Source organism: Sander lucioperca, chromosome 3 (assembly GCF_008315115.2).
Source record: "Sander lucioperca isolate FBNREF2018 chromosome 3, SLUC_FBN_1.2, whole genome shotgun sequence".
Lineage (NCBI taxonomy): Eukaryota > Metazoa > Chordata > Actinopteri > Perciformes > Percidae > Sander > Sander lucioperca.
This window is the reverse complement of record NC_050175.1, coordinates 19,155,633-19,183,132: the sequence shown is the minus strand read 5'-3', so window position 1 is coordinate 19,183,132 and position 27,500 is coordinate 19,155,633. Positions and strand designations below refer to the sequence as shown.

Genomic DNA, 27,500 nt, shown 5'->3' with positions numbered 1-27,500 from the left:
GAATGGCTCATTCACCTCCTTTTTGAAGTCCCTTGCTCCTCTCAAAGACAAATGGCAGAAACTCCACCCCCACCTCCTGCCTCGCCTCCATTATGTGGACGACAAGTGGCAGCGCTTTTAGCCTTCGCCATGGGGAGACACAATCGGAAAGGATGGGTTAGAAAAGACTTCAGCCCCCCTTGTGGACATCCTGCCTGGGCCCCCTTTTTACTCTGAGTTTACTATCCAGACTATCCTAGGCTTTGCCTCCTACCTTCATCACCCACACAACACCTCAGCAAACCAGCGATCTAAACAAGCACAAAACTGCAGAAGAAAACCAATAGGTTTTGTGTATGTCTGTGCATGTACAAGCATATGTGCATATGCTTATGTGAGTGAGGGCTGCAGGGCATGTGAATTACTTCTGGGGTGTGTTCCACATTCTTCCCAGGCAGATATTAAATTAAGGCGATAGAGGTAATTAACATGCAGATCAGATGCTACACAGAAGACATAAGAGGGGCTACGCAAAGTGACAGGTTAAGCGAGAAAGAGAGAGAGAGAGAGGGATGATGGATGGATGGATGGAAAGACAGAGTGAGTAAAGGGAGAAATAACAAGGAAGAGTGAGGCCCTGCACTGTTTTTTTACCTTGCTAACTGACCTGCTGTCATTATGGTGTTGCCACACAGCTGTGCACAGCTGTCCTACACATATGAATAATATAATAGCAGCAGAAAGAAAGCATAGAGTTATTTTCTTGATTAATTGTTTGGTCTATAAAATGATTTTTAAAAACAGCAAGTCGTTTTAGCTCTGAATGCGATCTAGTAGAAAATAAACTAAGGTTTAAGCTTTGGTTATTCTATAACCCTAAGCCATTTTTATATAAAAAAAAAATAATTGTTTTAAAGGAAACAAAAACAAAATCTAAAGGAATTGAAAACAAAGTTTAAAGGAATCAAGATATCTTTATTTGTAAAGATACACCAAGAGGTGGTAAAAACAATGAATTATTCTTATTTACCAGTTTATTAGGTACAGTCTAATGCAATTGAACACAATGTCCCTGCAACAAATCTGGTCTTTGTTAAGCTTAAAATAAGTGTACCCCCATTTTAAAATGTCAAATGACATTACCAAAAAAAGTATACTGTAATATATTCTGTAAAAAAACAAAAAAACTATATATATATATATATATATATATATAATAGAAACATATAATATTGAGATCCAAAACAAAGCACCACCAACTTAAACTGCAAAAGTACTTATACAGTCCAATTAGTGATACAGACTAAACAGTTTTTTTTGCTTGCCTGACCCTTTACCCCAGACCCCAGCCATCAAGGCAAACACCACCAGACACTGTCTAACTGACAGCCACACAGGACCAATCACGAGACACTTACGCATCCTTCAGCCAATTAGAAATGCAGGGGATGGGCTGTCTTCAGGCTTGTGTGTGCTAGAGTAGACTTTGAGGAGATTAAATGAGGGCTGCAGAGTAATCTCTTTCATATTTACTTTACATGGCTCTAAATATGCTGCTTATCTGCCCCTCCCCTTATTTATATACATGCATATGCACCACCATATGGTGTAGCTCCAAAGCCTTGCTGTAAAAACAGGTTACAGCCACAAAACAGAACAATAAACTATTGCTGAGGGAAAAAAAGAGATGTGTGGAAGAGTCATGGGTTAAAACAGGAAGTAGGGAGCAGGTCTGTGTATTGAACATGCTTGGCTGTGCTCCTTCCTTGCAATCCTCCTACTATCCAAGCGTCTATGTGTGTATGTGTGTGTGTGTGTGTGTGTGTGTGTGTGTGTGTGTGTGTGTGTGTGTGTGTGTGTGTGGGTGGGTGAGCAACAGGGGAGCGTGGAGTGTGGTGAGGCTATTAACAGACGTAGTGGTAATAGGCAGGGGGAGCCAGGATGTGTCTGAGCCACTGACCTGCCCATTAGCTCTCTCCACTCCGCTAAGCCCTCACATCGATCACCCAGCCACACATCATTGATCTGGAAAACCAGGCACGAGCGCACTACTTAGACATAGTCTCCGTTTCTCACGCCTCTCAGTGTTACCGTGTGTGTGTGAGGGGGAGAGAGAAAGAGATGATGTGTGTGTGTGTGTGTGTGTGTGTGTGTGTGTGTGTGTGTGTGTGTGTTTGTGTGTGAGGGGGAGAGAGAAAGAAAGAGGATGTGTGTGTGTGTGTGTGTGTGTGTGTGTGTGTGTGTGTGTGTGTGTGTGTGTGTGTGTGTGTGTTTGTGTGTGAGGGGGAGAGAAAGAGAGGATGTGTGTGTGTGTGTTTGTGTGTGTGAGGGGGAGAGAGAAAGAGAGGATGTGTGTGTGTGTGTGTGTGTGTGTGTGTGTGTGTGGGGGGGGGGGGGGTTGTTTTATCTTTATAAACGTTTGACAGGCCCCTGTGTCTGAGTGGACACACACATCCACAGACACCCTTCATTACACATACAAAAGGCCAAAGAATTTAAAAGCCCTCTGTTATATCATTCCTCCCATTATTCCAATGTATTCCACCTTCCCACCTCTCTGCTGTGACATAATTAACAATGTACACTCCTCTATTAGCCACACTGGCGGCAGCTAATTGTTAGCTGTCATTGTGAATGTTCAGAGCACATAGACACCCTTCACACTCTATGCACCGCCCATGTGCATACACACAAACATAGACAAGCACAAAATAGTTTATACACACTTCCACACTTACTCTACATCATTTTCTAATTCTATACGTTGCTCTAACCTGTTCTAACTGCCGTTAGCTAAGAATTGAATCCTTATGGAGAATATCTGAGCTGCTAATTAGATCAAATTGTTCCCTCTTACTCTGTAATCTACTGATTGTAGAGATGAAGCCCTACCGCCTGTTCCCCCAATACAGCAGCAGAGAGAGACAGAATAACTACTCTCTGACAAAGAAAAAAAGAAAGATATAGAGAGGGAAGGAGATACAACGGCAACTTACATACATACATATTTTACATACTATTTTACTATCACGTTTACAGCAGAAAAGGGAAGAATAAAGGGAGGAGATGGGACCACTACAGCTAGAGACATGTGGATGCACGACAGTAAGCAGCAGATGTGACTGTATGTTGGAAAAAATAAACCTGTGAGATGGAGGAGGCACACAGAAAATAGTATATATACAAACACCCATAAGCACCTGTACATTTGTGCAAATACATTCTAACACACATTACGGCAATCACTGGCGCCATACTATAAGTTACAATAAAACAGTTTGACAGCAAACAGCAAAGCAATTAAACATACCTGTGTGTCACTGAGTTTGAAAGTAGGCTCTGATATCACTTGTTCTCAATGTTTCAGGAGTTAAACTTAGTATTGAGTTTTACACAGTATATGAGAGAGATCCACTGGAATGACGAAGAAGAGTGGGAGTGTTATGTAAAACTGGAAGGACAATGTTCTTATGACTTATGTATCACTTTTTCAAATGAAAACATAACCCATAAAAAACCTGGATCTTTCCCATTATCAATGCCCTCTCAAACCCCCCTCCTCCCCACACACATACACTCAAACAGATGGCACAGGAACGATGATAGCCAAACCAATTATTTATCTAATTATGACTTACCACTTAACAGCATAATCTCCCCCCGCAATTGTAAGGTATTAAAATAGGGGTGATTAAGGGGGTTATGCAAATCTAAACAAAATCATTACGCTTGCCGTGGCGTTAACAGGGACCACCTAAAGTGCCCACTCGATGGGTTCAAACATTTCTAACATACACACATTGATATGTTTAAAAGTACTGTTTCTCTGGTTTGTCTGGCAGACATGTCCACAAATGTATAACATCATGCATAGTGTGATACATGTACAGGAAATGGAGAGAGGGAAGGAGGGAGGGAGAGAGAGAGATGTAGCAGCCGTCAGAGTTCAAGCTCATGCTAATAGGGTAATTGCATTGATTTCCATTTAGCTGCACTCTCTGATGTTATTTACAGCATTTAACTCAACAAACAAGGCCTTTCTCTTTTCTCCCAGCTTGCTTTTAACTAGCCATGACACGCTGTCAACCCCTTTCCTCTACCCTCTGCCCTACTTCACCCTTTTCATAACTGCCAAAACAGCCAAATACATTATTAGGCCATTAATAGCAGTCACGCTCACACATCTCTCCACCCCCTCCCTCTTCATTCATTCCAGTATTGCAGTCCCTCCCTCCCTCTCCTCCTCTCAGGCCTGTTGGCACAGGCACTGAGCTGCTTTGAAGTGGTCTTGTTTATTCAACCAGCCTGAGATGTGGTTGTGTGCGGCAGAGTGAGGGGTGGGAGGGCTTTGTTTAGGTGGACCAAATGTCAAGGCCTTACAACAAGTGTTTTTATGCTTTTCATTTGAGGTGTTCTGGACTTTTGTAGAGGCTCCCAGTGCAACTGAGGTGCAATTCTTCAAAATGTTCAGGCAATGTGGGATACGTACGCAATGACTGCCAGGACTGACAGTGCGGGCTGCTTTGTGTTTTACTCTGTATTAATCTAGTGTAGATATTGTTTGTTGATAGTGAAGAGCAAAAGCAAGTGTACTTTTCAGTAATGCTAGACAAATTAGAATTTTGGCATCTAACAAAGCATGTCCTGTGCAAAGCCTGTGCTGAGGTTATTGTTGCTCTCTGTCAACAAAATGAATAAGAGAATGTAAATGATTTCTTTAGGTATACAGAAATGATCTGGCTACCTGTTAACGCATTCAACTTCCATCTACTGTTGGCGGTGCTATGACAGTCAACAGGTCAAATCCAGTCAACTTTTAGAAGTCTCGCTCCTCTCACCTTTCTGTCTCACTAGTCTCACAACAACAGACTTTATGAGAGAAAGGGAGCATGAGAAAGAGTGTGGCATGATTAGCATGCAGCAGACAGAGCGTTGTATTAGTGCTATATTAATGCGGTGGTCACGTCTGGGACACAGACAGACTGCATTAAGCTCATCATCACTCTTCTGCACACATCAAGGACTCTGCCGAGACCTGGAACGTACCATGCTAGTTAAAGAGCAACAGGAGATGTGGTAGATCTCTGTGTGTGTTGAGTGCACATAGTTCACTTTTTCATGCATTTGGTGCATGTAGGTTAACACTGAGACAGGCCAGGAGGTCGTTCTGTAATGATGAGCACAATGTATGTAGGAGTGTTTTGTATGATGAAGGCGAACATATGTGTTCTGTGTGCTATGTTTGCAAAGAGCGTCCTCACATACGACTCATTTCATTCACATTCAAGGGCTGCGTGGGCGGTAAAGTAGCTTGGTATTAACATCACAGACACTAGTGTGTGAAAGTGTGTATGTTATACATACATATGAGTGTACCACATGCCATTTGGGTTTAGCCAAGAGCACTGCAGTACCATCAGTTCTCACCCGTTTTAGCATCGCCACTTCCTCCTGTGAATGTAGCAACGTTAGCAGCACCATGCTGTACAAAGAGCTCCAAGGTAAATGCATCTGCATTCATGAAAATGTTGTCATTTTCACAAAGGCGGGGAGACAGCAAAGAGAGTGCCATCGATCATCCATTGAATATGTTGTTCATGTGGTTTAAGAGTTTATTTCTATCACAGCATTTATCAGTAGTTTCAAGTGATGGTTAAAGAGCTTGAAAAAACAGCCAAAGCACCAGAGCATCTAGCTCCCGGTCAATGCAGCCATCTTCAAAATCTGCTAGCTCGTTTTCTCCTGCCTGTGAATTACCTTGGATGATAAAAATGTCTATATGTCTAAAACTATAATGACATAATTTGCCTGTTGTGCTTTACAAAGAGATGCAACATTAATCACCATGGCCTTCTGCGACAAAGCCAGCTCTGACAGAGAAAAACAGGTGTGGTCTCTCTGAATCACTGCAAATGAAAGTAAAGATTAGGATACTTTACACACTAGGCATAGGTATGTTTTCCTCACTCTCCCTCCTTCCATTACTTTTTTTCCCCTGGGGGTTCAAACAGCAACAGCGAGCACTCTATAAGACGATAAGGGAAGCTAAGACGCTTCTATCCCTGCAGAACACACACACTCAGAGGGATAAGCTTTGGACTAGTCCGAATCCTGGAAACACACAAACATGAAGAAACAGACGTTACAAAGCAGAAGCTCTCATCTCACTGCTAAGCAAGCAGGTGAAGGAGGGAGGGAAGATGAGGAGAGAATGAAAGGATTTAGTCTTCATCTGCGGATGAACATGCCATCTCCTCCTCCCTGTTAGCACAGATTCCCTTGCTTGCTTCCTTACCTATAATTGCCAATTCAGCCCTCTTTCAGCTCTGTCAGCCCTTAAACACCCTGTCTTTGGACAACTGGGTTACTGATGACTGATGACATGAAGCGTTTGGTAACAAGATTTACATTCCAAAGCAACATAAGCTATGGCTATGAACATTAGAAACACATTCCTTGAGCCAAGCACACGCTTCACACTCCTCCGACACACTTTCCCCGCATGCAGATGGTGTGTGTTTAAAGCCAGCAGGGCAAGTTGGTGTGTGTGTGTGTGTGTGTGTGCACATGCATGTGTATCTGTGATATGTGTGTAAATGTATGAGTGTGCTTGTGAGTGCTTGAGGTCTCACCTGGGGGATGAGAAATTAACACAAGCAAATTTTACTGCGTTCATTTTCATTTTGCTGGTAACAAGACCATCTGCTAACCATCCTGCTCCACACAGGAGAAAAAAAGAGAAGTGGGCCACGCTGCAATCACTAACACTCCCACAGTCCATTTCTCTCTCCTCACCCCCCTTCACCCTCTCTCTCCAACCCGGTGAGGGGCAAAGATAACACCTCAAGGCCATGATGTTGCAGCCAGCCTTTAAACCTCTCCGTCTCCCTCTGCCTTGCTCTCTGTGTTTTTCGTGATGAAAGAGGGGAGGCAGATCAGAGGAAAACATGGCAGCCAAAAGACTTGTATCCATAGCCAAGGCTAAAACCAAAGCACAGAGTCACTGCCCTTCACCATTCACCTACAGCACAGACTTGTGGACACACACACACACACACACACACACACACACACACACACACACACACACACACACACACACACACACACATATCCAAACACATGCACACTAGCATACATAGCAGCAAAATGTGTTATATATATATATATATATATATATATATATATATATATATACACACACACACACAAATGTATGCTTGCACTGACACACAAAGGAACTGATCTGTTTGTACATGTGTATGTTTGTGTTAGGATACAGATGGGGTCCGGTGGGCCGTTACAAACCCTCTCTGACAGCGGCTTAACGAGGGCACTGGCCTTTGGCTCCTGCATCTGTGTCGCTGTTCAGAAGCCAAACACTCAAACACACCGATTAATAAAAGCTTAAATGTACGTAAAATAGATGCACACGCACTCAGTTCAGTCTGTTACATATGCTCAGTTAACACTTCATCCACATTGTTTATAATAAAACAAATCATCTCCGTGCTTCCCACTACACGCAGGAAGACTCTGAAGTTTTCAGTAAAACACTTGTTCTTAGCAAATAATGACACAGGAAATGAGAGAGGGGGTGAGAGGAATTCACTGATCTAATTAGCAGCTAGTTAGCAGCAAAACAGTTGTGTCCAATTAGGGAGTGTGTTGTAGTGTAGGGATGGGTTTAAATGCTACCCTGATTATCAAGGCTGTTTATTTGCTCTCTACCAGGAGACACACTTGGTGCACACTAGATTTAGACAACCAGGATGAGAATGGAGTGTTTGTTTTGACTAAGCGTGAGTTAGTGTGAGTGTGTTTGTGTCTGTTAGAGGTTTGGGTATTGGGGAATGAGCAAGCATGTGTGCTTGAATGTATCCACCTGTGTGCGTTCATGTGGGTGTCTCTATTGGAAGAGGGCGCACAGTTCTCTGAAATGCTTAGACTCCTCATTAATATCCGAAATCTTCAGAGGCCAGTTCCAGCAGCCCCAAACTCTGCTTCACTGTCACATACCACAAACACGCCCCGTCTCCCTCTCTCTCTTTGCTCCCTCCCTTCCTCTTGGCAGAGTCTCCCCCTGTCGGCAGGTGCACGCTCCAATGGCAGCCAAAGTGCCAACCTTCCCTCCATATGCCCGCCTCCGCAGCGCCAGCTTACTCCTCCCACTCCCCACCAGGATTCAGCTGGCCCGGCCCTCCCCAAATCTGTTCCCGCTCCCCACCACCCATCCTCCCCCACAATCATCAGTATCCACCCCTAGCCTTTCTTCTCCCACACACAACCCTAACCTCATCCCTCTTGTGCCAGCCCTACCTCTTGTCTTGCACTACGAGGTGAAGCATTTTCGCAGCCCTCTCACATCCACTTGTCTTATGTTTCTGTGTGCTTCATCTTCCCCCTTTAGCCCTTTTCTCACCTTACACTCTGCATTCCTCTGACCTTTATCTTGCTGTACTCCGCCCTCCTAAACATCCCCCAGTTGTCCAGCTCTTTTTTTGAGACCTCCCTTGACATAATGCCGAGAGACCGGAGCAGACACTCACAGAGCCAGGAGCCAGGCCACATCAGTCAGCACCAGAGTGCAGGACGTCAGATCGATGCATCATCCTTCAACTGGTTGTACTTTGGGATTTATAGGGAAAACCGCTCCCGAACCAGTGGCGTAAAGCGTGTTTTACCACTAGCAAGTTACTCTCGTTTCTATTGGGCTCAGGGCATCAACACATAGTGTGAGTGTGTGAAAGGAAGTGTGTTTATGTGTGTCCACTCACTTAGAGCCGCTGATGTAACCTTGTCTGACCTTTCAGCTCGTACAGTTTTCCCTAAGGTTGTGAAACCACCTCTATCGAGGCTAAATTCTGACACCAAGCAGCCAAATAAACACAAGTAAACACACAAACACAGTGCCCATAGGGCTGGATGTGAGAGAGGACGAGATATATCACCAAAACGTCTGCCCCCTTTTTGTTGTGTTTTTTTCAGAAAATAACAGACAGGCGTCGTTTCTCGAGCATATATTTTACATGCTCATGGACAAACATGGTGTGTGAGATTTATACTCAGCCATGGCCACTGTGCTATTTGTTTTGTGGCCGCTGTAAGGCTTCCATAAACACAGAGTGATGGAGCGGTAATCCTGTGCCCTCTCCTCATTACTCCTCCTCCTGAGGAAGTCATCTGACCGGCCCGGAGCCATCTATTCAGGTCACAGCCATCATCTATCATCCATCATCGAGTCTCTCCCTGTCTCTCTGTCTCACACTCACTCACTCGCACACAAATTCAGTGTGTGACGCTTATTTTAATAGGATGTTTTAGACTCAGTCACTGATCACTCGCCCCACGCCAAACCTCTGAGAACAACAGACAGAGGGAGAGAGTGTGAGAGAGAGTGTGTGAGAGAGAGAGAGAGAGAGAGAGAGAGAGAGAGAGAGAGAGAGAGAGAGAGAGACCTTGCCTCGAGTCATTTCCAGTATTTAACAGGATGTGATGAGCTCTCGCCATTCTCTTAATCTGTCTCCCGTGATTCATTTCCTTCTCCTGTGTGCCGAGAGGCTGGCAGCTCGGCACCAATCAACCATACCAAGGCACACAAAAAAGCATGCACACAACCTACAAAGCAAGAACCACTGCAAATAAAGTAGAAGACATTAGGTTATTCATTCATTACACCATTGAATGTGATGAAGTCTCAGATCATCATCCCTGGTGTGGAAGATAACTGACAACCAAGGACCTGCTAACACTCTCTGTTCAATTCCACCTCCTGCTGGGACCCTGAGGTCATGGGCCACTCACCCTTAACTCCTCCACCACTCACACATTGAGTAGAGAGAAGCCCCCTGGTGACACAGGTATTTGCAACCTTGTCTATAAACACTGCAGCACTCTACCTCAAATTATACACAGGCAAATTGCACTTTCTTATTCCTTGTCTTAAGCAAAGGGGTTGCTTTGATGGCTAAGCTCTGACATCCCATCTACTAATGATTGAAAAGCTGCCAGTTGAAAAGGCTGCCCCGATCCACCCAAAAACGTACACTAAAATAAACACAAACATACAGACACACACAGTCTACAGAGTTCTAGAGAAGAAAAAGTGCAGTTTCTAAATCCCTATTACCCTCTCCCTGGGTGGTACAGTTCTCTGTTTTCCCCCTTCTCTTCCTAATAAATCTTTGCCTCACACACTCCTAATAACCCCGGGAAGTGAGGGAGGATTACCCTGCTTCTCCCTCTAACATCTTCTACCTCCTTTTTTTGTGCTTGTTTCTCTACCCACCGTGCATTATGGTGCAGGGAACATTTAAGATAAATGACATTTGCCAGTTTTCAAGTGTGTGTGTATGTCTGTCTGCAAGTGTGTGTGTGTGTGTGTGTGTGTACAAGTTTATTAAAACTTTAAAGTGTGAGGACCTTATGACTGACGTTAACACTGAAGCATGCTGATCTAGCCAGCAGGTGCTCTGCCAGGAAGGAAATGGACAAAATGTAACTGAACCTGCAGAAGAGTCATCTGGCAACAGATATCCACTATCATCTAGAGCTGTACATTTTGATTGACAGCTTTTTAAAAGCCAGAACCCGTTTACAGCCCGACATTATTCAAATGTGCGCACGCACACAGCTCTTTTGCCTTTTGTCAAGAATGAGTCATTTATAAAAATGTTAACATCATTTATTCATGACTAACATAGTCTAATAGGCCACTTGGAAGTTGGAACAAAGAAATAAAATAAGTCCTTGAGAGGCCAGCCTCCGTTTCACCTCCTTAGCATCCATTTTCGCGCTAATCGAAACGCATCACCTGACGCTCTTTTACCGGAGCGCAAGCCCGAGCCTGTGTAAAATGATAGAAATTAAGACCGTCGGGTTCGGGCAAAGATCTTCAGCTCTACTATCAAAGATCTTCAGCTCTACTATCAAAGATCTTCAGCTCTGCTATCAAAGATCTTCAACTCTACTATCATCTGTCTGTCAGTTTATGCACGTGTGTGAGCGTTAAGGCATGAACATTAACATACCTTTCTGTAACACACGTTACAGACTAACACACGGTTTTGTAAACTTTACAAATGCAATTTTCTTTTTCACAACTAATAACAAATGTCTTTGTTTGTTTAAGTGTTGTGGAAAAAAAAGCTTTTTTAAGCCAAAGCTTTTATTATGCTCATATTATGCTCATTTTCAGGTTCATAATTGTATTTAGAGGTTATATCAGAATAGGTTTATGTGGTTTAATTTTCAAAAAACACCATATTTTTGTTGTACTGCAGCTCCTCTTTTCACCCTGTGTGTTAAGCTCTCTGTTTTAGCTACAGAGTGTTGGGAGTCGCACATGCTCAGTAGCTAGGTAAGTACTGCTAGCTTGTCAGTTGCACAGTATGAGGGCGTGCCACACTAGCAGCTAGGCGAGCATTATAACGTGTGTTACAAAGTGACACACGTTCGTCACGGAAGTAAAGGCTGGACTACAATAGAGCTGTTTGGAGCAGTTTGTGAACAGTGTTTTCTCTGGAAGATGGTAAGTCCCTTTGGGGTGGACTTTGGGCTTTTTCACTTTGTAAACCTATAACGTGCACAACAAGATATATAACACAATAAAGGAAAGAGAAAAACCCAAAAAGCATAACATGAGCACTTTTCTCTGAGAGATGAGAGGTAGGTATATATAGTCATCTCAAATAGCTATCCATGCACCTTATGCTCTTCTAATTCATTAAGTTAAATGATAAATAAATACAGCCCCAGCCTGTCTGTCTGTCTACCATATTATAACAAATCAATGACTCAAACTACCTCAGAGAGTGCAGCATTACCTCTATGCTTTCCACACCCATTCTTAATGCACTTTAGTCATTCTGGTGGTCAGCTAGTGGGAAGCTTACAAACTAGTCACCACTCTCCTCTGTAATGTTAAACCGCTGTTCATCTGAGTGCACATATAAAGTGAAAAATAATGTGATATATATATATATATATATATATATATGTATATGTAGTGATGTGGATCCTTGAGAGTGAGAGAGTGTGTGTGTTTGTGTGTGTGTGTGTGTGTGTGTGTGTGTGTGTGTGTGTGTGTGTGTGTGTGTGAGAGTGAACCCAGTGCCATCAGATGCATGCAGGGTTTAATTAGAATTCTATGTAGTCTAATTTGATTAGTGGAGGCAAAGGAAGATGAAGGCAATTAGAGCTCGACTAATTCTGCTGCTGGAATAATGTTTCAGGAGAGAGGTGACAACATACACATACACACACACACACACACACACACACACACACACATTCAACCGCAAAATACAAGTGAGCCCACACGCTCATTGCTCACGCATTCCAAATGGGGTTCATGTAAGTTCACAGAGACTTAACTCTAAAGAGCAGAGGTGAGTGTCCATCATGATAGCCGAGTGTTTGACAAGCACTCTGAGCGTGAGACACAAGACCTGCCAACTGATATCCCTGCACACAGCTGTGAAGAAACCATTTCCCATCCCACTGTTGCCTCTGTATGTGTGTATGTGCGTGTGTTGTCAACAGCCACAGAGGAGGAGAACAAACAAACCCACATACAACACAATGCACTACACAAACAGCATTGCGTCTCCCTGGTGCCAAACTGACAAGACTATCAGAAGGAACAGAAAGGGAGGAAGAGAGCTGACTGCAGTCCATAAATTATAGTTGTATGCTACTGTGACACCAGCAAAGCCCCCATTACCCCCTGCACCTGTTAGCTCACCATGTGTCTGTTGGAATAGTGTGTCACTGTGTGAAGTTTTTTTCTCTGTGTGTGTGTGTGTGTGTGTGTGTGTGTGTGTGTGTGTGTGTGTGTGTGTGTGTGTGTGTGTGCCAACGCAGAAGAAACAAATGTCCTGACAGAAATAATACGCTGAAAATGTCACAGTTCAACATTTTAGGAAATACCATTGTTAGCTTACTTTCTGGGAGTTAGATGAGAAGAGGAAATTAAAGGAATAGTTGAGTATTTTGGGAAATTAAACAAAAAAAAACACGTTACTTTAAGAGTTTTAGTGGTGCTGGCAGGCTTTTTTTTGTACCTTTGGACAAAGCCAGGCTAGCTAGGTTCCATCCTGCTTCCAGTCTGAATGCTAAGCTAAGCTAATTGCCTGCTGGCTCCAGCTTCATATTTGGCATACAGACATGAGAGTGGTATTGATCTTCTCATCTACCTCTCACCTCAAATAGACACATTACCCAAACTAAACTATTCCTACAAGTACAGAGTTAGACATGTTTAGCGTACCTTAGCATAAAGATTAGAGGCAGGGGGAAACTATTCCATAAGTGGTGAAGTTTGAATAATGATTTGTTTGAGGTTGTGTATTTAGGATACGTAGTCAATAAAGGTTCTCACAAGTATATTCATACAAAAATGTGTGTGTTTGTATTTCTGGAACTGGTGGTGGTGGCTTGTATCCAGAGAGGAGCTGAGGCCACAGGTGTGCAGGGTCAGGGTTTAACAGCCCTGGTTTTATGAGGAGGCTAACGGGGCAGCCGGTGAAACGCGCCAGCGCCGACCTTTACGGCCATGACCGGGGCAGTGCCACCTGCGAACTGGCGTGGAACAGATGCCACACCGAAACGGGTCAAAGCTTTTATAGCAACGGCAGAGTGTGCGAGAGAGAGTGGGAGAGAGAAAGGGTGAGGCAGCTAGCAGTCCATCATTGTGACTGCTTTACTGCCGCTACTGCCATCTAATGACAGAGCTGTCAGAGCATATGGAGTGGGAGGAATGGAGAGATGGAAGGGCCGAGGAGCACAGGGGGAGTAACAGATAAATGGATACAATGATAGAGTGAACTTGATGATAAAGCACAGAGTGAGTAGGAGAAAGATGGAGAGATGCTAGCATAAAGAAAGGAGTAGATGCAGCTGCGAGATTTGTAGGATTGAGTGGAGGAGATGGCTTCAGCTAGGAACGGAGAGAAAGACATTGTAGTTAATTGGATATAATGATTACACCACTGCACAGATAATCTTCTGACACAGTATGGACTCCTCTGCTGGTTTTATTAATGAGTGCTGTCCATTGGCTAAGGTTACCAGCGTTTGATGGCTCTGCACACACACAAGCAGATGCACAATATGCACATTTGTAAAAAAAAAAAAAAAAAAAAAAAAAAAAAAATGCTCTCCACACACACCACTCTAAACCAGAGTGCTAAGTAATCACCAGTGATTAGTCCACACTCTGATCAAGGGCTCAATACCTATTTCCAAAACACATATTGATTACCCTGGTGTGTGTGTGTGTGTGTGTGTGTGTGTGTGTGTGTGTGTGTGTGTGTGTGTGTGTGTGTGTGTGTGAAGAGAAAGGCTTTTTGTCCACGTCGCTGTGTTCTCGAGGAATTGATTTTCAGAGAGAGCCAGGGAGACGGGACCACAGCAATTAGACTGGTTTAGTCCTGGATTTGTTTATGTGTTATTCTTGCTTCTGACTCAGTATAATGTAGAGTCAGTTACCCATTTATTTCAATCTGTCCTGTATCGAGTCCTGACTAGTGGACTGGATTACAAATTGGTTGTCTGAATGAATTTGTCTACCGCTTTTGAGCAAAGGGAAACACTGGTGTGTGTAGATACACCTGATGCTCCAGTATCTGCAAACCTCGTATGTGGCCTGTCATGACAAAACTACAGCCCTTCTTACTCTTTAACCTCACTTCCCCTTTCTTCTGCTTGCCTCTGTGGTTTGCAGCATCACTTATGTTTTTGTTGTCTGTTTCACCCTCTTGTTCTCTGCCTGCCTATCTTTCTGTCCTCCTCCTCTCCTTTCTCAGTGACTTACCCCAGGCTATAAGCACACGCAGTTTTGGGGGAAAACAACAACAGCAAGAGCGATCCGGTAGATCTGAGCAGTCAACCTCAACACACACACACACACACACACACACACACACACACACACACACACACACACACACACAGGCATGAATACAAGCCCCCACACACACACACACACACACACACACACACACACACACACACACACACACACACACACACACACACACACACACAGTAGAGGTTTTAACAAGGTTGTATCTCTCTGAAATCCCCTTGGAGAATAAAAGGAGGGAGGTATGGAGGACGATGAATAGAAGGAGAAATGATACAGACTAGAAGGGTGGGAGGGACAGATAGCAAGAATAATAAAAGCAGGACGAGAGTAAAATTGAGGAGGAGGCGTGTGGAGAAGGAGTGACTCTGCTCCACCTCGGCTGTGATGTAAATGTAACCTAAGTTCAAGTGCTTCTCCTCTTCCACCTTTATCTCCCTCACTGTTATTGCTCCCCTACCATCACACACACACACACACACACACACACACACACACACACACACACACACACACACATTTGACAACAAAAAAGGTTGGGTTAAATAAAGAGGAATAGTGTGTGTCACTATTCCTCTTTATTTAACCCAACCTTTTTTGTTGTCAAATAATCATGGAGAACTAGCATGTGTCTGACATGGTCTCCAAGGCAACGGCAGTGAAGACAGGAAGGCAGGCAGGGGCTCATTCAGTGGTTGAATGAAAGAAGGGGGAAGAGAAGAACAACCCACAGTGTTGGACACACACACACACACACACACACACACACACACACACACACAAAGTGATGGGGAGGGAGGAAAGGTACCATGAGGCAAATGAGGGAAGAGGACAAGCAGGATTAGATGGCTGGCTGGTGGAGAGGAGTCAGGGAGTTAGAAAGAGAAAGCCCTGAGGAGGCGGAAGGTGAGGAGATAGAGGAGGTGAAAGCCAGCATCTGAATCCCTCTCTTCTCTTATCTCTCCATACGTCCTAATTCCTCTCTAATTTCATTTTTGTATCACTCCCTTACTCTCTCCTTGTTTGATCCAACCGTCACCTTGACTGGGGTCAGAAGTTCTGACACATGTAGCAAAGTACTGCATTGAGTCCTTCCTCCTTCTATAGGACCCCCTCACACACACCTCTCTGTGTCTCTTTCCGTCTTTATTTCTCACACAGACACAGCAGGCGCTCTGTGGCCTTTACCAGCAGATCTCCATTTCAAAACCCTCCTTTTGAACAAGAGAGGTAGACTTGCAAGACACAGAAGAAATGCTGAAGACATGATGAAGATGAAGTACAAAAAGATAGTGGAGTGTAGCAGATAAAAAGCTGTTACAAATTGCCCTTCTAAAGTAAAAATGCTACACATGCTTTCAAATTGAATCACCTCATTTTAATATGTTTATGTGGTTTGTGGTAATAACTTAATACTTCTGAGTCATATCTTGTTTTTCTTCCATTGGGCAAGTGCTGTACTGTACCCTTACACTGCTTATTATGGGTATGATACACTATCTGTGTATTTTGGATTAGTTGTTATGTCACTTCCAGGTCAAAAACACATTTATGACATGCTAACAACCTTTGAAAGTGGGCCACTACTTGCTACTAAACTACTGCTAATCTCGACGTGTTTTGTGTTTCTAGGATACCTGCAGTGTAACAATGTGCATGAAACATAAAAGAAGAGCATAATCCACAGTGAAAGCCTGTAGAAAAATGCTTTGGTAGTGAAATCATAGTTCTAAGAAAAATCTAAATTGAAGTCCATGTGCAAAATACTGTATGCCTATGAGAGAGGAACTATGAGAGAAAACACATTTAGCATTTTAAGGTAGATTTTAGTTTAGTTACATTTCTCATTGAAAATGTGTTTGTGTGAAAAGAAAGACAAAAGAGTATATAAGGTAAAAAAAAAAGCTAGGCAAAACGTAGCTAAAAAAAAATCTAAATATCTATAAATAATTTAAAATATGTTAGTAGGAGAACAGGTAATGTTTGAGTTGCAGCTGGCAGGTAAAGAGGTTTATTAGAACGGGCCGTGGGGTTGTAGAGTGAAATGGGGGGACAAGACTAAGCACCGTTGGTTATGATCTAACTGCACACTCTGCCCGCTGACTAGAGCACATAAATAATTTATCTCTGCTAAGTGTTAGTGAAGTGTACCCACTTCTACTGTAGGGAGACAACAGTCACACAATGATGAAAACACACTTTAACCAGAGGACAAGCACTTTTGTACAGATTTAGGCTACATAATTAAACAGTCTATGTAAACAGCAATGTGAGCGAAACAGCCAGCACTGCATACATTGTACATAGCATAGTGCATATATATTTTTTGTCAAATTCACAGGTGTGTAAGTGCACAGCATGCATGTTAAACACCCAAGGAATAGGGAAAACAGTAATAAAGTCATGGACAAAATTCTATATGTATACACACACACACACACACACACACACACAAATAAAAGAAATATGGTAGAATGAGGCACAGAGAGAAAAATATTGCCTTTAAGTTCCCTTCTCTTTCATTCTCCCTTTCTACCCCTGTCTGTCATTCGCTCTCCCTCTCTCATGCCCTCTCTTGGCTCTTCTCTCCACAATCAGTGCCCAGTGAGCCGTGAGACACACTTAAGCGCCGACCAGCGGTAACCTCACGCCGCCCTAGCACTCACTCTTTTTCCCACACAGGCACAGGCACAGGCACACACACACACACACACACACACACACACACACACACACACACACACACACACACACACACACACACACACAAAACCACATGCATGCACAGACAAACAGATACACACTTGGACAGATATGAATAGACAGATCGCACATACAAAACCACAATTTTGCTCCTCTACTCGCTGGGTGGTGGTGTTGAATAAAACACACGCTGCCACTTAGTGTCCTGTTTACCTGCTGACTTCCATGCCGATTGAGGGCTAAGAGCTTAGTGAAACAGAGTTTGAGCAGCTGTCACACAGCATTACCAGCCTTGGATCTCAGGTTTCAACCTCAGGACCAGCAACACAAAGACAAGCGTCTCCTTAGATGCACTCCAGAGCTAACCTCAAACCTCCGGTGCACTTTTTCAGAACACACAAACACACAAAGAAGTACTCACTGCCTATACCACTGTGCATATACACACAACAGATTTGCAAGCATATATGCATAAAAACACAGAAACATGAACATTTCCACATCACACACAATTGCCATTAGCTTACCTGGCAAGTAGTAAAGTGGTGCTTTTAGTCCAAACATTGTTACTGTTTAAGTGTCATGAAGAGAGAGCAACTTGTTTCAAACGTGCAGGCAGCCGTCCTGTCCTGGATGACTAAGCTAGAGAGGGGCTTTGCCCTCGCAGCCACCCAGAAACGAGGCTCTGTGTGAGGGTAGGCTTGGACTCAGCCTGTCATCCCCGCTCTCAGGTCCTCGCTAACCAAGCATGAGGCTGGGACCGCCCAGCCAGCTAGGACACACACATACACAAACACACAGACAGTCACACAGATACACACAGACAGAGAGGTGCAAGGGTCAACCACTGAGCACGCCCCCACTCTCGACCCCCTCGTGATCCCCCGGGCAAAGGGTCACACACTAGCTGTCGGTTTCCAAGCAGCAGCAGGAAACACGCTTTCTCTAGCTCTTTCTTACATGCACACACACAAACACACACCCAGGGAGTCGGGACAGCCAGAGAAAGATGTAAAAGCTAGCGGTCCAGTGCCAAGAAACGGTGAAAAGAGGCAGGAGGGAGGATACAATACAGGCTGGATAAATCCTGCAGACGAGAGCGACGACTGATTCCTGGGACTGTCTTTTATCCCTCTATCCAAGAAAGATGATCAGAGGAGAGACGGCTCTGCTTCCTCCGCTACTGCTGCCACTCTCTCTCTTTCTCGCTCTCTCATTTTCTCACCCTCCCTTTTTTCTCCCTCTCTTTCACTGCTGATATGGAGAGAAGGAGGTGGAGGAGAGGAGGAGAGAATGAGGGCAGAATGAACTCCCTCTAGGCAACAACACACAGCCACATAGCCTGAAAGTGTGTGTGTGTGTGTGTGTGTGTGTGTGTGTGTGTGTGTGTGTGTGTGAAGGGGGTGGTGGTGTTAGAGCGAAAAGACATAGAAGAGGCGAGGGTACAGATGAGAGGGAAATACCGGCAACAGTACTGATGCTTCACCATAGGTGAAGCATCCTGGAGTCATAGTTCAATTCAAAGTCAGAAGGACAGCTGATTGGACAGCCCCAGTGACAGCAAGAGGCCAACGACTATCAAGGGAGCATCTGTTCACACTGTATCAGACAGTAGGAAAGCAACCAATGGAGAATGCAGATAGAGTGCCATGGGTCTTCAAGGGCAGCTCACAATAGAACAGCTACGTGTTTGGAAGAGTAAAATATAAAAGATTCCCCGCCTCCATTCTCTTTTCTGAAAATAAGAGTCCTTGTCTCTAGTCTGTCAGTGTGTGGGTGCATTTGTGTGTCTGTCTAGGAAACTTGGCTTGTGCAGCCTAGCGCACAGACTGCTCACCATGATGCACTGACAGCAGACTTTCCCCCGTTCTCTCTCTCTCTCTTCATCACACACACACACACACACACACACACACACACACACACAAACGCGCTGTGTTATTCCACTGCCTGCTTTGCACACAAACCCAACTGAGATGGCGGCAGTAGGGGTGAGGAGTTAACTATCTTCTGGGATGCAGCCATGCCAAACCAAAAAAAAACAGCAGGAGATGGGGCAAGAGAGAGAAAGAAAGAAAAAGAAAGGAAGAATTGATGGAGAAAGACTGCAGAAAGACGGTTTGCCCTGAGGGCTGACTTGCTCTCGAACCCATTCTATGAAACTCACAGTGGGAGAGAAACAGAGGGGGGATTGGCAGGAGTTAAGCGAGGAAGGGGAGGGAGACAGACTGAGGTGTCCTATGCCTTCAGAACGACTCAGAGGACAGGAAGAAAAAAAACTCCACAACACGCATCCACAAGCACAGTGGGAATAAGTGGGAAAGGCATGCTCACAGGCAAATAGGGCAAATAACCGCTAATAGGGACTGATGATTGGAGGAAGAAGGAGAGACAGACAGAAGGAGAGCGCAAGTGTGGAACATGAATAAGACTGGTGTGGAAGGGGAGGGGAGTCCATAGATTGAGATATGTAAGGAGGCAGAGAGCAGGGGGGAGGGGGAGTTATTCTGGGAACAAAGCCCTTTTTATTTAAGACAGGAAATCAGTAAATTCTTAATTTAGACAAGTGCAATGTGTCAACGGTGTGTAAGTGTGTATGCTATAACATTATGACAGAGATAAGTGAGATTGTGCACCATGTTTACATGGACATACCCTTCATGCTATATCACATACAGTGCTAAATGTGCGCCTGAAAGGAATGTGCGTGTTTCCGTGCTGTTTTGCACAGGTGTGTGTGTGTGTGTGTGTATATGAAGTAGGTGTTGAAGTGTCTCGCACCTTGTAAGACAGGTTGAGAGGTGACGTGTCCCGCTGAGTTGCTACGCCACCAACTCTGACGTCACACTGACAGACATTAAACTTAAAAAAACAGCATCCAATTTCCGTAAATGGGTGGACAAGATGAAGATCAATTTGTTAGTTTTGTTCACACACACTACAGGCTAGGTGCATCCAGACGTTCCCTCAAATACGAAACTAATTTTCTCAAAAATTCAACAATAAATTTATGTAAATGTTCTGAGGAGGGCACAGCAATCAAAAGAGAACGGGTAACACTTTCTTTGCTGCAAATACATCTTTGAAATTGTCTCCTGTCTTCTAGCTTCTATAGCAGAGTTGTTTAAAGTGTTTTACGTCTCTTAATCAAAACAATAACAAAAGACGGACTTTTTGATGACATGAAGTTGCATGGGATCATGGAGTTGTTGTCTTTATTGTCAACCACCATCTATCTGACGTGACTCAGGCAAAAAATAATGTTAACAGAAGTTAACAATTAGTGCAATTAGCCAGGCCTGCTTGGTTCTTTCGGTGAATGATTGTAAAGACTTACAAAAAATATGTTTACAGCATTTACTAATAGCTCACGTTACTGTATTGTGTAAACAGTTGACTTCCTTAAATATTGTATATTAGTCAGCTAAAACCACAATATCGTTTGGTCTCTAAAATGTCAGAAAATAGTGAAAAATGTCCATCCCAGTTTCTCACAGTCCAAAGTGATGTCTTTACATTGCTTGTTTTTTCAGTCCAAACCCCAAAGATATTCAGTTTAATATGCTATAAAACATAGAAAGCAAGACATTTGAGAGGCTAAAAACAGCAGTTTCTGCAATTTTTGCATAAAAAATTACTTAAACTATCAAATTATTATCAAAATAGTTGCCGATCGCTTTTCTGGTAATCGACTAATTGATTAGTCGACTAATAGATGTAGCTCAACAGGTAATGGAAAAGAATAATCTTTTCTTTATTTATAGTTTGCTTTTTTTTAATTTGCTGTTTTTAATAAAGCGGATTCTGATTCTGATTAAGGGACAGGCAATGCTCAAGACTAGCTATCATCCTCTGTTGCTTAAGGTAGTGTAATGAGTCACATTTGACAAGTGCACTGCAAAAGAAGGCACACACACACACAAGCACACATTCTCTGAAAGGCTATAAAAGCTCCCTGGGGACCGAAGCAGTGTGTGTGACTGAAAGCACTGTGATCAAGGAGTAACAGGGAGAGAGCGAGGAGAATGGAAGAGGGGAAGAACAAAACAAGTGAAAAGGGGGTGTTAGGAAAAAAAAAGGAAAAAAAGATGAAAACGGGATGGGAGGGAGGGCACAGCAGTCAGCTGACAAAGACAGGGATGAAGAGAGAGAGAGAGAGAGAGAGAGAGAGAGAGAGAGAGAGAGAGAGAGAGAGAGAGAGAAAGCAAGAATGATCTCCCTCTCACACACATACACACAAACCAACCTGCCATGCCCACTTCCTGTCAACCTGCTATACAATCGTCTTCCCTACAACCCCCCCTTGCAAAAAAATTATCACTCTCTCAATCGTTGTGCCTGTGTGTGTGTGTGTGTGTGTGTGTGTGTGTGTGTGTGTGTGTGTTGTAAGGGGTTGAAAGATGGTCTTCTTCCACAGCAGGGAAAGCAAAGATAAGGCATCACCATAATCTTTCTCTAACACACACAGCCTCTGGAGGTGCACACCATGCACGCACGCATGAACGTGTAATCCCAAGAATGTGTAATCCCAAGAATGAAAATGTGAGTAATTTTAGGCAATTCACTCTTTAAATGGGAAATAGGGGTTAACACTATTTTTCACTATCAAAATAAACATTATATATTTGAGTAACAGATGTAAAAACATTGAGTATTAATTAAAATAGAGATAAGGCCATATATGGTCTTCATGTAACCACATACAGTATACATTTATACATAGGGCTGTGTGATATGGTTATAAACTGTATCACTATTAATAAGGACATTTTCAAATATCTATGATGATTCCTGGGATTGGTTCAAGCCCCTTCGCAAGCCAAGGATAAGCGAGTATAGCTAATGGATGGATGGATGGATGGATGGATATATGTATATATGTGTAACAAAATTCCAAATGTACACAAAATCACACAAATATTCAAAATAAAATGATGCATTATGATAAACAAAAATAACTAATTTTGTTTCAGAATCAGTTATTTGGATTAAAAAAAAAACGTGTAGAATGACAAAATGATCATATCATCACAATGTGATTTTGCTGAAAGTCGAAAAACATTTCTTGCATCATGACCCAGCCCTACGTGAACATACAGAGAGAACAACCACCTTACATGCCCTTAGACATTAGGAAAGGAAAGGTTTTGGAAGGAAGGGTGTTTAAAAGTTTGAGAGATTTGATTAAAAAAATCAGCTGGACTTTAATGCGTCGTCTCATATCAAATCTGATGAGAAATGATATCTCGTCACCCTTCACTCACCCCTATTTGCCGAGACCCGCACCCACTCCACCATTACACACACCCATTTAACCTGACCTCTCGCTGGCGATTATAAGCCTGTGCAGTGTGTGTGAGCACGTGTGCGTGTGTGTATCGGCCTTTGTGTGTGAGATGCTTCTCTCCGTATGCTAATCACAGCCTAGCACTGAGAATTAATTTGCAAATGTGTCATTACCCATCAGGCTCAGCAGCAATAACTCTGCAATTACACAACTCTCGACTGGCCAGCTGAGCACCACACACGCAAATATATGCACGCACACACACACACGCACACGCACACGCACACGCACACGCACACGCACACACACACACACACACACACACACACACACACACACACACACACGCTGCTTCTACAGTACTAAACAGAAAAGCTCTGATATAAAGACGCTACATTCTGAAAGATATGCCATTCTGCTTTACCGCCAAGACAATACACAATACTTAGTATCCAATTTATATTCTGCGTGTTTACAGTGTAATCACAGCTCCTCACCTCAGCGTCAACAAGACAGCAACCAAGGTCAGTTGTGCACTTTCACACACTTCTGTTTCTTAGCAACATTATCCAGGTAATCGCTGAGAAGTTCAACAGCATCACACAACGCCTTCATATCGCAGATACAGTAACTGAGCTATGTGTGTGTGTGTGTGTGTGTGTGCGTGTGTGTGTGTGTGTGTGTGTGTGTGTGTGTGTGTGTGTTCATGAGTTCAAGCACTTACCTGTGAAGTGAAGGGTCAGGATCAGAGGTAAAGTTTGCAACGGCCATGAGGAGGAGGAACGGTTGACATGAAAGAGAAAACCACAAAACTGTGAGAATACCCAAGTTATATTTCAAGTTAGCAGACATTTATTGTCTCTTACAAACATGATTGAAGATACTGTATTAACAACTTTAATAATTTTGTGTTCTAAAAGATATGCTGCATATACACAGAGGGGCATAATGAAAGAAAAATCCTGAATATGCAAATGTGTCTATACAGGGCCCCAGGGCTCACTGAATAGTAAGATGACAATAACAACAATGTAAACTATGTGCTATAGCTCTTGCATTCATAACATCTTAATCCAAGTGAACACCTATGAGATATTTTGGAACAATGTGTTAGACAGTTCTCTCCAGCACCACTATCATAAATTCAAATGAAGAAATAGCTTTTTAAAGAACGGTGCCCAGTAGAGTTTCAATGATTTGGAGAATCATTGCAAAGGAGCAATGAAGCTGTTTTGGAGGTCTGCGGTGGTCCACAATCCTACTAAGACAATTTATGCACATTGAAAATACATTGTGGACATACATGCAATAAAATCAGCAGAGGTCATTTTTAGGTGTCTCTTAATTCTGAAGTTGAGGATATAACTGTCACCATTTACCATTAGAGCTCACATTTTTCAGTCTGGTGAGAAGAGAAAGAAACAGCAGCCAACAACAAACTGACTGCTGAGTGAGAATTTAGGTCATTAACTCAAAAAGGTTTTCAGGAACCTCCCTGCATTTTAAAATTGAGGTCAAGCAAGGGTTAAAGTAAAACTAAATGTTTGCTCAGTCTCTGGATGCAAACCACCTGCTCTCAAACTCCCCTTATCATCGCATCACCTAATATGGTTACAGCTCTTTCACACACTTCTGTGTCCACTGCAAGAAACTAACCCACAGTGGCACACACTCATCTGAAGCATGTCACACACCTGTCACACATACTCCTCAACACTTCAGACACACTCCTCTCTGACACTGGCCTTGTCGCCTGCTGCAGTCACACCTTGGGGTGACGGCAAAGGTGTGTACATTCACATGCATTATGTGGCCGTCTTTTCTTTCACCAAGGGCTCTACTGGCTCAACAGAACTGTCAAACAAGGGACAGTTGATGAACAGTAAAGGCTAAAACTGAGTATATTCTTAGAGAAAGAATGTTAAATACAAAAAAAAATAAATAAAGAAAAACAGATTCATGTTTTCCTTATGATCATGCACTGCTGGCAGCTAAGCAGATAAATAAACTGGCATGACAAGGAACCACAAACCAAAAAAGATAAAGAAGAAATAGAGGAACTGAGGTTAAACAGGAAGAAGGGATGTTTTGTAATCTCATGACACCGTCCAACCACTGATGAGGTTTTGGTGTTGCTAATCCTGCCTGACTCAGTTTATAAAAGACAGTGACGATAAAAACTTGAGTCTCAAGTTAACAAATTCATGTACTTAGAGACCCTGCTGACAACACTGAAAGAGAGAGTCTATTTTAACAATTTACTTTGGCAACACAAAGCAGATCGCTGCATGAGTAACCTTATACTTACAGCAAGGACAACAGAGGTCTGGAGAAATTCTTGTCAAAGTGTGGGATAATACGAACTCCCTGAGCCAAAGGCAGCATTGACTGGCTTTTACACACAAAACATCTGGTTTGATTTGTGGTCAGAAGAACAACATTTGCATTACACCATAGGTAGCTACAAAGCTACTGATACCAGATAAATGTGTGTTACTGTATTGATTCAGTTATTAGCAATTTAACTGTCCACACAGGGTTTAATCAAGCATTAGAGGCACTTCATTTAGAGGCCAGAGAAGCTTTTGCATTAGCATAGCCATTGTATAATCCTGTCAGTTTGTTTTTCAAGTTATCTGGCTGTTGTGACTTCCTCATTGCCGTTATAGTAGTAATCAAGTGAATACTGGTGCCATGCTCTACCTGAGCAACACTTAGTGGTTAGTCCACAGCAGTGCTGCCGTTTTATAAAGAACTGATGTTTAAAATTCTCCACATGCCTGTTGTTTTAACCAGTGTGAGATTAATCCACGCACTCCACTAAGGACACTTTACTGTAGTGATTTGAATCGGATACAAGCTAAATTATGCTCTTACTTTGAGAAAAAAAAAAAAAAATGTTAACACTTACACCCGATTCTAGATTAAGTTGCTCATTAAAATGGATGATTTGTGCAGTGTGGATAACCCTATGAACATTCTCCAGAACTTCTCTCAATGATATCTTCAGACACCTCTTACATTTTTTGCTTTGAGAGTCATATTTTAATATTCACGAATCAAGCCTGCACTCCTCATGTTCACCAGATTACTGTCACTCCTGATTTAAAGTGGATTTCCCTTTTAAATGGCTGCTAGCCCTTATTGTGGCTGACACACACACACACACACACACACACACACACACACAAGGGAGCCAGGTGGGGGGAAGCTGGCCAGAGCTGACAACCTGATGTGTCGTCATATCATATCCCTCCCACAATGCCTTGTGGCACACCTGCTTTCTAGCACAGACAACAAAAGCGTCCCTGTTCTCAGCCGAGGGAATGCATTGCGCCACACGTCTCTGTTCTGATGAGGCTTTTTATAGTCACTCAGCTCTCCTACCTGCATCCTCAAACCCTTCATCTGTCTCCATATCAAACACATCAGATCTGCTACCTCTCAGCGAGTCCCGTTGTTATTAGACAGAAGAGCAGAGAACCACACGAAGTAGTGAACCAGAGAAGAAGGAGGGAGGGAATCTTTAAAAGTGCTGCTCATTTGATTAACAAATATGTGTGTACATGTGTGCTGCGTGTTCCTCTGATGTAGTGTCTGTGTATACGGGGTGAATGTGGCTGTGCGTCTGTGAAATCGCCCAGGGGGCAGGTGTATGGTATGCAAACGCAGCTGAGGGAACCTAGAGAGCAGACGCAGCAGGAGAATTCTGCTTTACAGCAACATGCCACAGAGAAGATGACAACAGGGTGGGAACACACACACACACACACACACACACACACACACATATATTATTTACATGTGCACAGGTAGGAATAGCACACACAATCTCATGTATCTTGATTTAATATTTAATTGCATGTATGTATACACACAAGACTGCATCCACACACACCACAAGCACACACAAAGAGCTGCTGGCAGTGTGTTTTTCGCTTGACTTGTGCTCTCTTGTGACATTTCCTCATTGGCTTGTTTGTCTCAATTATCCCTGCTTATTGGACAGAGATGGTTAACCCATTAACTTACACACAGGAAGGATGAAAGGAGAGCAAGAGAGAGAAACAGTGAGAGGGAGAGCTGGATTACGGTTCGACCTGCCTTAGGCATGTTGTGAATTGCACAACTGTACGAGGCCACAAACACTGGTTGGCCTGGCCGGGCGCCAAGCAAACACACTAGTTGTACATGTACACAGGCACCAGAGAGCAGCTGAAGGGGCAGCGGAGCACCAGCACCTTGGGGCCATTGGAGGGCCTGAGCTGACCTTCTCCACTCACCACTGTGCTGGATTTAACACACTAGCCTATAACAAGGCCCCAGCTTTGTGTACGTGTGTGTGTATGTGTGAGAGTATTGTAACTGTGGGTAAGTGCATCACTAGACGTGCCAACATGTGTGACTGTAATGTATGTATGTTGGTAAGCTGTGTGTGTAAGTCTGCCTTGCCCTGTGTCAGGCCTCTGCTGTGTTCAGTAAGTGAGGCATGCTAATACTGCGTGTGCTCAGGTTTAACGCATCAGCACACAGTCGAAGAGACTTACCCGAGGTCACTGACTGTCAAACCCTCCTCCTCTTCTCCTTCTCCCCTCTGTGACTCAATCCTTCCTTTTCTCTCACTACAGACTTTACCTTTAGCCAAGCTTCAGCACTCTATATCTT

General features: G+C 43.3%; 1 protein-coding gene across 4 annotated transcripts in view; it reads right to left on the bottom strand.

Moving 5' to 3' along the window:
* Positions 1-27,500, bottom strand: part of gse1 (Gse1 coiled-coil protein) — a 172,949-nt gene that overhangs the window by 45,666 nt on the left and 99,783 nt on the right. Inside the window, exon 1 of one of the 4 annotated variants that reach the window (XM_035999431.1) lies at positions 18,076-18,687. The exons of the other annotated variants lie outside the window; for them this stretch is intronic. Coding sequence (XP_035855324.1) covers positions 18,076-18,112 — 37 coding nt within the window. The 5' untranslated portion in view covers positions 18,113-18,687. Of the gene's footprint in view, positions 1-18,075; positions 18,688-27,500 lie in introns of those variants that run through there. 4 annotated transcript variants of the gene reach the window in all.